Source organism: Gopherus flavomarginatus, chromosome 10 (assembly GCF_025201925.1).
Source record: "Gopherus flavomarginatus isolate rGopFla2 chromosome 10, rGopFla2.mat.asm, whole genome shotgun sequence".
Lineage (NCBI taxonomy): Eukaryota > Metazoa > Chordata > Testudines > Testudinidae > Gopherus > Gopherus flavomarginatus.
Genome location: NC_066626.1, coordinates 26,376,004 through 26,389,001, shown reverse-complemented (window position 1 = coordinate 26,389,001; position 12,998 = coordinate 26,376,004). Strand labels below are relative to the sequence as shown.

General features: G+C 39.6%; 1 protein-coding gene across 8 annotated transcripts in view; it reads right to left on the bottom strand.

The window, feature by feature from the left end:
• Positions 1-12,998, bottom strand: part of DNAH7 (dynein axonemal heavy chain 7) — a 275,290-nt gene that overhangs the window by 182,709 nt on the left and 79,583 nt on the right. For all 8 annotated transcript variants that reach the window (XM_050969448.1, XM_050969447.1, XM_050969454.1 and 5 more), the window contains exons 18-20: positions 12,603-12,789; positions 3,310-3,503; positions 1,858-2,056 (exon numbers count right to left, since the gene is read on the bottom strand). In XM_050969448.1, coding sequence (XP_050825405.1) covers positions 1,858-2,056; positions 3,310-3,503; positions 12,603-12,789 — 580 coding nt within the window. The remainder of the gene's footprint in view (positions 1-1,857; positions 2,057-3,309; positions 3,504-12,602; positions 12,790-12,998) is intronic.

Here is a 12,998-nt window from a genome sequence, read left to right as displayed (position 1 = left end):
TTAAACATTAAAAAAGATATAGCAAAAATTGGTAAGATCCAGAGAAAGGCAACAAAGATGGTTAGAGGTGTGACAGAATTTGCATACGATGAGAGATTGCAAAACCCAGGATTATCTAGCCTGGAAAATAGAAGAATAAAATGGGTCTTTGCTGAGATATTCCTAATTAACAAGACCCTAATGAAAACTGGTCAGTCTCTCAGTTTAATTCAGTGGTCCCCAAACTCCATGGCGCACCCCCATAGGAACATTCAAGGGGATGTGGCAGGGTCTGGGCCAGCCCCCACGGGGCACAGGGAGGGAGCACCATCCAGCCCCACTCTGCCCCAGCTCTGCTCCAGCCACAACCCCAGCCCCAGCTTGGGCACAGGCCTCAGCCTAGCCCCTGCCTCAGATCCGAGGTCCACTCCCAGCCACAGCACAGTTGCAGCCCCAGCCCCTGGCCCCTGCCTCAGCCCAGCCCCGACCAAGGGCCGGCTCATAACTCTGGCTCTGCTCCAAGCTCCTGATTGCAGTGCCAGCCTCTCTCACAGCCGTGGTTCCCAGGGGAGGAGGCGTGGACAGGTTCCATTACAGGTAAGGGAGGGTGAGATGGAAAAAGTTTGGGGATCACTGATTTAATCCTCGTTGGGATTCGGTCAGACCTACTTCAAGAACAAGGAACACTCAAAATTAAAGGATAGTAAATTTAGAACGAATTATGGAAAGACCTATTTACATGGATAATAATTAACCAGTGGAATTCAATGCAGCATGAAGCACTGAGACAACTAATGTGATTGCACTAAATAGGTTGGATAATATTCTGACCACACAAGTTAGTAGAAATGCAAGCAAAATAATTATAGGAAGAATCATGCTTTAGGGCACGCACTGAACTGTGAATATTTAAAAAAGGAATCCTCACCTCCCTTTGCTATGTGCACTAACAACTTGCAAGTTTCATCTTGCCTTCCTCTGAAGTATCAAACACTGGGTACTGCCAGAGGCACAACACCCAAGGGCCACCCAATGAAATTATAGGCAACAGGTTTAAAACAAACTTAAGGAAGTACTTCTTCACACAACGGACAGTCAGCCTGTGGAACTTGTTGCCAGGGGATGTTGTGAAGGCCAACAGTATAACTGGGTTCAAAAAAAAGAATTAGATAAGTTCATGGAGGATAAATCCACCAGTGGCTATTAGCCAAAATGGTCAGGGGTGACTGAAGAATTTGAGGGTGTTCAGCATTGCTGAGCACCAGATACTTAGGGTGTGTCTACACTACAATTAAACACTCCTGGCTGGCCTCAGTCAGCTTAATCAGACTCACAGGGCTGTTAAATTGCAGTATAGATGTTGGGCTCAGGCTGGAGCTTTGGTAGCCCAAGCCAAAATGCGTAAATCGCAATTAAAGAACCCTGAGCCCAAGCCCTGCAAACCTGCCTCGGCTGGCATGGGCTAGGCCGGGTGTCTAACTGCAATGTAGACATACCCTTAGCATCTATACGTCTGGGAACTGGAGACCAGAAATGTCACACCAGTATTTCAGAGCACTCCTAGTAGAACCACTAGACCAGGTCAAAACGAAGTTGTCTCTATGTTGTGCTTAAATGCCCCATTTCAACAAAGCAATTAAGTACATGTTTAACCATAAGAATATAGTTAAGTCTCAGTGACTTAAAAGCACACTCTTAAGTGCTTTCATGAATCGGGGCCATGTGAATATAATAATTTTGTACTACATGTAATACACTATGCCATTTCTACACTGGATTACCTTGCTTGATTGTTCCATCAGGAATGTATCAGGAACAGTACAGACTGCATTGTCATGTTTTATTGTACACAGAATAAAACAGAATATATTTTATTACCTTGTGGATAGAATTTAGCATAGCTGCCTCCAACTCAACGAGCCACTTTTCAACTTGACCTCGAGCTTTAGATGTTGAGATTGTGTCTATGAGTTCCACAACCTCTCCTTCACTACTCTTAATATGTGTAATGTCTAAAACTTCAGTAAACTCAACACTTGCAATTCCTTCAAAACACTTCTTCAAGTGAGGGTTTACCCTGCAGAAAACAAAACAAAACATACAGAATTTAAGACTATATAAATAACCAAACTTTACTTTAAAGCTCAGGAAAACTATTTCCCATCAATACTATAAAAGAAAAAAAAGGAATGTACTTCTTAAAGGTATTTTTGAGGAATTTACTTTAGGAAAACATTTTTGACCCGCTAATGTTCAAAGATTTACACACACACATACATACATTTAAAGATTTACATACACACACCGTGTTTTTAAAGAGCAATTTAAATTTTTTTAACATTGTTCAGGTCCTCAGCAATTCAAACACTGGTAAGGCTCAAGCACAACTGGTGTAAGTGTTGATCTTCCTATATAATCTAAAACTTTTTCACTTAGTTATACATTCCATACAAAAAGATACATTAAAACAACACTGCAAGTGAAGCAATCAAATAAGTTGCAAGTTCAGTGATTAAACACAACCTTAATTCTGCTCCTTGTGCACATAAATTACAATAAAGTCTTTCATTGCATAATAGGATATTTCTCTCTTTATTTTTTTGTTCCCACAAAGTCTGCTGTCTCATTCATTGCACAGTATGTACACTTCTGAGTGAATGAGTCAGTTGTTCAACCTTCATTTTTATCTTCATGTTCAGTGAACAGACTTCTAGTACACTCACTGCACACTGCTCTCACCCACAACTGAATATCACCTTACTTAGCAAGTATTTTCATTGACTTAAGTGGAACTACTAGTGGGGTAAGATACTATTTAGTATAAGTGAGAGTTTCACAATCTTGCCATGAATGAAGCAGTAGTCCTACAACGTATGAAATCCATTACTAACATACAGTTTAAGCTGTGCAGAGGGCATTTGCAGACCTTTGCACTGGAGTGAACTGTACCCAGAACTCCAATGCTTAGTGTCATCAGAGGTCTTCCAGTCTCTACATCAAGTTCAGTCCTCCATAGGTAATAGCAGGAATGCGATGCTTTTTTTCTAACTTTCACTCTCTACCTTGACTCTCATTTTACTGAATTTCTCTAGTGTGCAACCAGGATGAACAGTTTGACAAAATATATTAAATTTAATTAATACCTATTTTAAAAGTAACCACTTTTGGTTTGGATTCTTCCTTGATAACTCAAGGCCTGTTCTTGTAGTTATTTCAGATGCATAAGTGTCAATGAATAAAATGAGAGTTCTATGAATGGAGCAGCTACAAGATCATACCCTTAAGATGCATGTATTAGGAGCCTCACACATATATCAAATATTACTGTACCGTGTAGGATCTTTGGTCTCTGAAAGAATCTCAAGGAGTTCATCATTAGATAAGAAAAAAAATCTGGGGAAGTAAAGACGCTTCTTTTCTAAGTATTCATTAAGTCCCTTAAGAATTAGTTCCAGCAATTCATTGCACTTTTTTAGCTTTTCCAACATCTTGTCTATCATCACCACTGTCAGAACATGTTTGTCCTGAAAAACAAAATGAAATTATTCCACTCAATAAAGGTTGATGTCATACTGAGTAGTTTGCCACCCTGACATGGGAATTAAAATCTGGAACAAAGTTACCTTTGAAGTCCTCTCTATTTTGTTTGAAATTTTGCTTTAACCCATAGCATTATCTAGTGTATATTTTATTATACATTTTATGTTAACCTTCTTTAATATCTGATTTTTTTAAAGAAGGTGGGTTAATAGAAAGTATTAAGTGAATTTTTGGATCATCCACATTTACTATATGAAAATACAATCCAAAACATAGGATCCAATCCTAAACTGATCTACATCACCATAGTTTCATTGACTTCAATGCAGCTACCTATATTCACACCAGCTGGGGATCTGGCCCATAATCTGTAGCCAGCCTATATAATTCACTAACATAGAAAATCAGACGGATGGCATTAGATGGATTTTTTAAGAAAAGCCTCTGGATAATTTTATGATCAACTACAGTAACTCCTCACTTAAAGTCGTCCTGGTTAACATTGTTTCGTTGTTACGTTGCTGATCAGTTAGGGAACATGCTCGTTTAAAGTTGTGTAATGCTTCCTTCTAATGTCTTTTGGCAGCCGCCTGCTTCGTCTACTGCTTGCAGGAAGAGCAGCCCATTGCAGCTAGCTCGTTGGGGCTTGGAAGCGGGTGGACCGGCAGCCCCCTATCAGCTCCCCCTATCCGCTCCCCCCTCTCCTAAGCTCCCTGTGCAGCAGCTGCCCAGCAGACTAGCAGTTGCAGCTGTCCCTCCCCCCACTGCCATGTGCTGCTCCTGCCCTCTGCCTTGGAGCTGCTCCCTGAGACTCCTGCTTGCTGTGCAGAGGGGAGGGGAGGAAGACGGGGCTAATGTTAGGGTGTCCCCCTCCCCCTTGCTCCTGCATCCCGCTTACCCCATCTTCCATGAGCAGGGGGGACACACCAGGGCTCAGGATGGAGGGAGCCTGCAGCAGCTGTGGTCTCAGCAAGCTGATCTAATTAACAAGGCAGTGTACTTAAAAGGGAAATGCGCATATCTCCCTCCATTCCTGCTGCCTTGTAGAGTGAGAGTGTTAACCCTGGAGGGCTCTGCCAACTGCTAGTTCATCATTTAGCAGTAAGGGAAATATCCCACCCTCTGACTCCTCCACCTCAACCAAGCTTCACAATCATCATCACTGCATACCAGTATTAAATCGTTTGTTTAAAACTTATACTGTGTGTGTGTATATATAATTATAACATAGTTTTTTTTTCCTGGTGAAAAACATTTCCCGGGAACCTAGCCCCCTCATTTACATTAATTCTTATGGGGAAATTGGATTCGCTTAACATTGTTTCACTTAAAGTTGCATTTTCCAGGAACATGTGAAAGTAGAATGAATTATATAGTAAGAATAGAAAGGATTAAAGAAATGTTGTCTGTACCTTTAAGCAAAGTTGTTGGAATGTTGCAACCAGGTGTCAGGAATACAGACATTAACATAGAACAATTGCACCGTTTAAGGGCAATTGGTGAAGCATTAGCCTTAGATCGATAACAGTTAGTAAGGAAATAGGATATGCATGCTGTGCCCCAGGTGAATTTTACTGTTTTGATTTCTTTGTCCCTTTGTCTAAATTCCCGCTCTTTTATCTGTATAAATAAGACTGTTTGGGCCTTGCATGGCCACTCACATATTCCGAATGTTATTGGCAGAGCGCTGCGCTAATAAACAGAGTGGTCTGACAAATTGTGAGTCCTCATTCTAACTTTGACAATTATAACTACAACATTAAGTGAGAAGTTACTGTATATTGATCATTACACTTTGTCACATTCTGTACCTCAAAGTCACATCCTGAAACCCTTATATTCACCATGGTGATATGATTATGATATGTTTTGTACAAAGTATATCTTGTGAGGTAACATTTTAAAAGTCTTGATCTCTTGGATTGCATGTACTATAATTGTTTGAGAAGTTATGAAGCATTGCTTCACCTCTACCCCGATATAATGCGACCCGATATAACATGAATTCAGATATAACGCGGTAAAGCAGTACTCTGGGGGCCGGGGCTGTGCACTCCGGCGGATCAAAGCAAGTTTAATATATCGTGGTTTCACCTATAACACAGTAAGATTTTTTGGCTCCCAAGGACAGCGTTATACCAGGGTAGAGGTATATGTGTGTTACTAAAATATGTTGTGAGGTTGAAGATGCTCACAGCCAAAATTTCAAAAAGTACCAGCCAGATGTGCTGATGAACCATTAAAGGGAATCCACTCTCCCATCCCAGAGACTTCTCAAAGAGAGCACGTATGCAAGAGCGACTGTTTAACCAATGGGGACTGCCTGAACCCCACATCCCAGCAAAGATCTTTCCAGTAAGCGGAAGAGAATATAAAAGAAGGGAAATGATATCATCACTTGGCCTCTCTCCACCCTCAACTCAACACCTGGAAGAATGTCTGGAGGATACAGACTTTAAACAGGGGAAGGGTGGTCCCATGCTGGAAAAGAGTCCCAGCCTGTGTATTGAGGATCTGTAACCTGCTTGTGCCATCCATCAGGGTGAGACTGCTTGATTCAAAACCTATTTAGTTTGTAGAACAAATTTATTTTTAAGTAACCAACTTTGATCTCTATGCTTGCTACTTAATCACTTAAAATCCATCTTTCTATAGTTAAGAAATCAGTTTTATATTTTACCTAAAACAGTGTGTTTTGGTTGAAGTGCTTGGGAAACCTCAGCTCAGTTTACAAAGGCTAGTGTGTGTCCATTCCACATTGAGCAATTGGTGAACTGGATAACGAACTTATACTGGCCAGCCTTCTGGCCAGCGCAAGACAGTAAAATTCTGGGTTGCATGGCTAGGGAGCTGGGGATAATTGGTTGGAGCCTCTATTGTTGGTTCATGAGTGGCTGGGAGAGCATTCAGGTAAAACAGTTGAATGTGTCCTTGCCTGTGGATGTCTGTGTAAGTGCAGTGCCGATCATAGCTTGACAACAGCATGACAGTGCGAGAGGGATATCCCAGGCTGGTGGGACAGAGGAATCAGCAGTCCCACAATCCAGGTTGCACCCTGGGGATCCCATCACACCCTATCTAAGGGGGTAATCAAATCAAACGGGTTTACAGCATCAATAGATTTCTGCACAGGTCAGAATTCCTTTTATCCCTTGTGTAAAACATTACATACACTCTGCCAGAAATACTGAGATGGGGAAGTTGTGGGTGGCAGGTATTTTCCTATCTGTGAAGGGTCAATTTGGTTAAATGTTAGAGTTAGAATACCAGATTTGATCACCCATTATTAAATATTAAAAGGTGCTGTTGCTTTTTAAAATATAAAACAAAGGGAAATATTATAGGTTTTTTTCACATTCCAACATAAACTGGATTTCTTATTATATATTTGTTCTGTATAGAAGATAAAATAATTCATGTCGGAAATTTTATTGAGCCCTTTCTAAATTAATCCAGAATTTCAGCAAACAAAATTAATTCAAACGCTTAGTAGAGCTACTGTAATTATCTAAGTGAGTTATCTAATTTACCGTAAATGAAAGAAAATGAGAGGTTTTGCAGACTTGTTAGTTCTAATGAATGTCATACTAATTGCAGAGAATGTGAAGTTGCTTGTGCATCAAGATCTACTTTTAATAGGTCTCATGGTCAATGTATAAGCCAAAATAGTACTCCTCAAATACCAGTCTTAAAAAGCAAATTAAAAATCTAAATAAAAAGTGTTAAAATTATCCCATTCCAGTTAGCAATTATTTTGACCAGACATTTGAGTACTTGCAGTCTACCTACCGATGAAACACTAGATTAGTTGGTTATCTAGTTGATTTTGTTAGAAAGCACACATGCCTAATACCTTATTATAATGTTCCCCTGTTAATGAAGTATTCTTTACATAAGCAAAAAAACCAAAGCAAAAAACCCTGAAATTACTTGGCATTCTGATATTTGCGCCTTTAATTATATCAAACCAGAACACAATCTGAATTAAATAACTATTCATGCTTTTCAACCATATAAAGATAAACTGAGCTGTCAAAATTCAGATATAGCTAATAATTGGTTTTATAAGACAGCATTTGAAAGTGCATATTTAAGTACACTCTATAAACTGTTAAATAATAACATCTCTGGTTTCCTTTCTTAGTATGTACATCATCAGCAATTTTTCTGAGTACAATTGAACTTGCAATTCAAAACTGAATGTTGCCAAATGTGAGAAGAGAGATTGTCCCTGGTTATGCTTAGATTCTTTTCATATGTGAAAAAGAGGTAAGACAAAAATAAACATTTCAACTTTCAACATGGATTTCCTATATACAGTTCTGAGGAAGCATCAAGAATAAATGAGAATGCCATTGTTCTTACACATTCAAAACATCAGTGTCACTTGTCTGTAGGGTGACCAGATAGCAAGTGTGAAAAATCGGGATAGGGGTAGGGGGTAATAGAAGCCTATATAAGAAAAACCCAAAAATCAGGACTGTCCCTATAAAATCAGGACATCTGGTCACCCTACTTCTTTGATCACTTGCAGGAAAAGAAACTGTATTACAAAGGTAGTGGTTCAGCTAAACTAAGTGTATCTAAAGAGACCTGTTACAATAATCATATACCAACAGCAGGAGTTCCTATAAATTACTTTTAATTAAGGCAACATTTCAGTCATGGGTATTGTTAGTAAAAGTCATGGACAGGTCCCGGGCAGTAAACAAAAACTCACGGGCCCGTGACCTGTCCATGACTTTTACTAAAAATACCCATGACTAAAACTGAGGGGGGATTGGGGGGCACCACAGGTGCTGGGGAGGGGGGCATGGGTGCTTGGGGGGAAGCATGGCCCAAGGAAGCACCACAGGTGCTGGAGAGGGGGGCGCACGTGCTGGGGGGGAGCAATGGCCCAGGTGGCATACAAGTGAGGGGAGATTGGGGCAGGCTCCCTACCCTGCTCTTGGGAAGCAGCGGCCCCAGCTCCCTAGCTCCACATGCTGCCTCGCTCTGCCCCAAGCCCTGGTTCTGCAGCTCCCATTGGCTGGGAACCACATCCAGGGGGAGCTGCAGGAGCAGTGCCTGGCTGCATGTGAAGATAGGGAATAGGAATTCCGCCCCCGCCACAGCAGGTAAACAGCAGCCCCAACCCCAAACTCTGATCCCCCCCAACACCCAAACTCCTACTTCTAGGGGGTGAGATGTCACGAAACTGCCACAGCAGCAGTCAGTGCGACTGAACCAGGAGCTGCCCGAGCTGCTCAGGTGGCTTCTGGGCCAGCCACACGGGGCTGCTGCAGAAGTCACAGAGGTCACGGAAAGTCATGGAATCTGTGACTTCTGTGACCTCTGTGACAAACACAGAGCCTTACTTTTAATCTACCATAGACTTGTCTTAGATGTTTTAGTAAAATCTTGAATTTCTTCCCCACTAAAAATTAACACTCCTTTTTTCAATTATTTAATTTATGAAAAGTAGAAATTAAATCACAAAGTAATTTCATTCTCATATGTCTTGCTTTAAAAAAAGATACGTTAAAGATGTATACTCTATAATTATTCAAATTTGTGATGAAAAGTGAGGCAAGTAAAAAAATCAGTTGTATTACCTCTCACATCAACTGTATAACACAATGGCATCTAAAGGTAAAAAAGCAAGGACCAGAGTCAAGTTTTGTGATTTAAGAAGAAACATTCATTCAAATTCATTCAAACTTTCATATGCTTTCTTCTAAACCATAAAATCATGACACTATATTTCTGGACACAGAGTGCCATCTTCTGGGAAAAGATTCCTTTCTGTTTATGACAGTGACACTTCAGAGGGGTTTGAATATTGAGTGGTACAATGGATTATCACAGTACTCTGAAAAAATACTAAATATAAATGGATGAGTATGATTTTTGTCATTGTAAAATATACTGCATTCCAATAGTTATTTATATTTGGTTCCCACCCTAGAACTAGAAATTGCATATGCCACCTGTCAAGGTTTCTTTCCCCACTTTGAACTTTAGAGTACAAAAGTGGGGACCTGCATGAACACTTCTAAGCTTAATTACTAGCTTAGATCTGGTAAGCTGCCACCAGCCAGAAATTCAGTGTCTGGTGCACTCCCTGTCCCACCCCCGAGACTTTCCCGTCCCTGGGTTGCCTTGGGAGGCTTCACCAATTCCCTGGTGAACACAGATTTAAACTCCTCGGATCTTAAAACGAGGAGGAATTAACCATACCCCCTCCCTTTCCCCCCACCAATTCCTGGGGAGTCCAGACCCAATCCCCTTGGATCTTAAAACAAGGAAAATCAATCAGATTCTTAAAAAGAAAACTTTTAATTAAAGAAAGAAAAGGTAAAAATTATCTCTGTAAAATTAGGATGGAAAATGCTTTACAGGGTACTCAGATTCATATAGACCAGGGGGACCCCCTCTAGTCTTAGATTCAAATTTACAGCAAACAGAGGTAAAAATCCTTCCAGCAAAAACATTCACAAGTTGAGAAAACTAACATAAGACTAATCCGCCTTGCCTGGCTATTACTTACAATTTTGAAACATGAAAGACAGATTCAGAAAGATTTGGAGAGCCTGGATGTACATCTGGTCCCTCTTAGTCCCAAGAGAGAACAACCAACAAAACAAAGAGCACAAAACAAAGACTTCCCTCCACCAAGATCTGAAAGTATCTTGTCCCCCTATTGGTCCTCTTGTCAGGTGTCAGCCAGGTTTACTGAGCTTCTTAACCCTTTACAGGTAAAAGAGACATTAACCCTTTACTATCTGTTTATGACACCATCAAAATAGTAATTTCCCTCAGAATTACAGGACTGGAAGGAACCTCAAAAGGTCACCTAGTCCAGTCCTCTGCACTCAAGGCAGGACTAAGTATTATCTAGACCATCCCTGACAGGCATTTGTCTAATAGAACTATAGGACTGGAAGGGACTTTTAAGATTGGATTTGTAAGATCAGGTTAGACAAACACCTGTCAGGGATGGTTTAGATAACACTTAGTCATGCCATGAGTGCAGGGGACTGGACTAGATGACCTCTTGAGGTCCCTTCCAGATATACAATTCTATGATTCCACAATCTCCCTAAGCAATTTATTCTAGTGCTTAACCACTCTGGCAGTTAGGAAGTTTTTTCTAATGTCCAACCTAAACTACACTTGCTACCATTTAAACCCACTGCTTCTTGTCCTATCCTCAGAGGTCAAGAAGAACAATTTATCTCTCTCATTCTTGTAACAACCTTTTATGTATCTGAAAACTGTTATTATGTCTCCTCTCAGTCTTCTCTTTTCCAGACTGAACAACCACAATTTTTTTAATCTGCCCTCATAAGTCATGTTTTCTTGACCTTCAATCCTTTTTATTGCTCTCCTCCCAACTCTCTCCAATTTGCCCACGTCTTTCCTGAAATGTGGCACCCAGATTGGACACAATACCCCAGTTGAGGCCTAATTAGCGTGGAGTAGAGCAGAAGAATTACTTCTTGTGTCTTGCTTACAACACTCCTGCTAATACATCCTAGAATGATATTTTCTTTTTTTGCAACAGTGTTATACTGTTGACTCATATTTAGCTTGCGATCCATTATGATCCCCAGATTCTTTTTCGCAGTACTCCTTCCTAGGCAATCATTTCCCATTTTGTATGTGTACAGCTGAATGTTCCTTCCTAAGTGGAGTACTTTGAGTTTGTCCTTATTGAATTTCATCCTATTTACTTGAGACCATTTGTCCACTTTGTTCCATCACTTCAGTCATGGGGGGAAACAAGGGGTGTTAACGTGTCACTTCACTATGAATGGTCACTTGAAATGTGTTAACTTCTTATGCTAAACAATCTGATCCATCTTGTATTTCCAAGACTTGAAGAAGAGCTTTGGGTAAGCTTAAAAGCGTGTCTCTGTTACCAACCAAAGTTGGTCCAATAAAAGATATTACTCAACCCTCTTCCCCCCGTCTCTCTAGATACCCAATTTTTTGACTTTGCCATCATTTGTAGACCTTATCAATATAACACAAGTTAAATTTAATGAAAAGATGGTGGCATGTGAGAGCATGATCATGAAAATTTGTAAGGATGCTAATATTCTGAACACCGTTCATATTGGGAATAACTTCAGAAGATGAATGAATGACAATTCAGAAAAGAGAAATATATCCCAAATAGAATTGCTGGGAAACTCAGAAAATGCCTCATTTTGTATATCATACTGCAAATGCTCCTCCCAAACTGTTGCTCAGAAAACAATCATTGGAGTTTCTGTATCCCTAAATTTTACACATATATCCTGAAAAAAGTGCAGATCAAAATATTTTTTAGACTATGATACATACATGTTAACATTTATCCTGATTATACAGTGGGTCTCAAAAAGATACACATAGGTTTTGCCAGATAAAAATGGAACTTCACACTTTCACCTCCAAGCAGTAATGTCACATTCAGCACAATTTTAATGGAAAGGAATGGACATTCATATATCTTTAAAAGATTCGACAATACAATGAATTTTTTACAGTCTACAAAGTCAGGCATTGGCGATGTCCCCATACCACAGAAATGATTAAGGCTGAATATAGATTTCTCTTTTAATTTATTATTTATTTCCTTATAGGTAACTAGTTATTTCCCTGATGTACCAAGTTCGTAAAGTATGTATTTTCTTGTTGAGCTACAGGGGGACTAAGACAGAATATCTGATGCAGGTTTAACATCTGGGGTTTTAGAGATAGAGATCTCTCTCCTGTTCATTATGCGATTAGATAAAACCCTTTAAAATGAGTAAATGCACAATTTCAGTAAACACTTAGGAATATTACAGCAGTCAGTCTTTTAGTGCTGAAAGAAGTGAATTGTTTTATATTATTTTGCTTTACATACTGTTTAAATTGTTTAATTTTACTTGTCGATATACTGTCCTTGTAGGTAGCTGAAATAAGTTTGACAGCCAACATTAACACAAAAAAAAAAGAATCAGGAAAAGAGTTAGTATGAAATATACAGGACACATTTTTATCTTGCCAGAAGCAATTTCCTGATTCATACTATAAACACACTCACTTTTTCTTATGAGAGTTGTCCTTACCTGTAAGACAGATTTCATTAGATCTTTCCAGGTTTTATCCACAGCAGTGAATCGCCTACTTTCCTCGGGCATCTGAGCCATAATGTCAGGAGAACTGAAAATTGGCTCCAAATATAACCAAGTAGCTTGAACCTTCAGCCATTCATCAAGGATTTCCTGTACCAACAACAGCTTTCCTTCCCATTCCCTATAAAACAGAAAGCATCGATTCATGCACTGTATTAATACTAACAGTAAATCTTTTTACTTAGAATGTTAAGTTCTTAGACTTTTTTACACATACAAATTACAATTGCTGAGGATCAGGAACTGGACAACATAAATAATAACTTCAATTTATAAAGTACTTTCCAACTTTATCAGTTTTTCTTCAAAAAGTACAATAGCTTTTTTTAA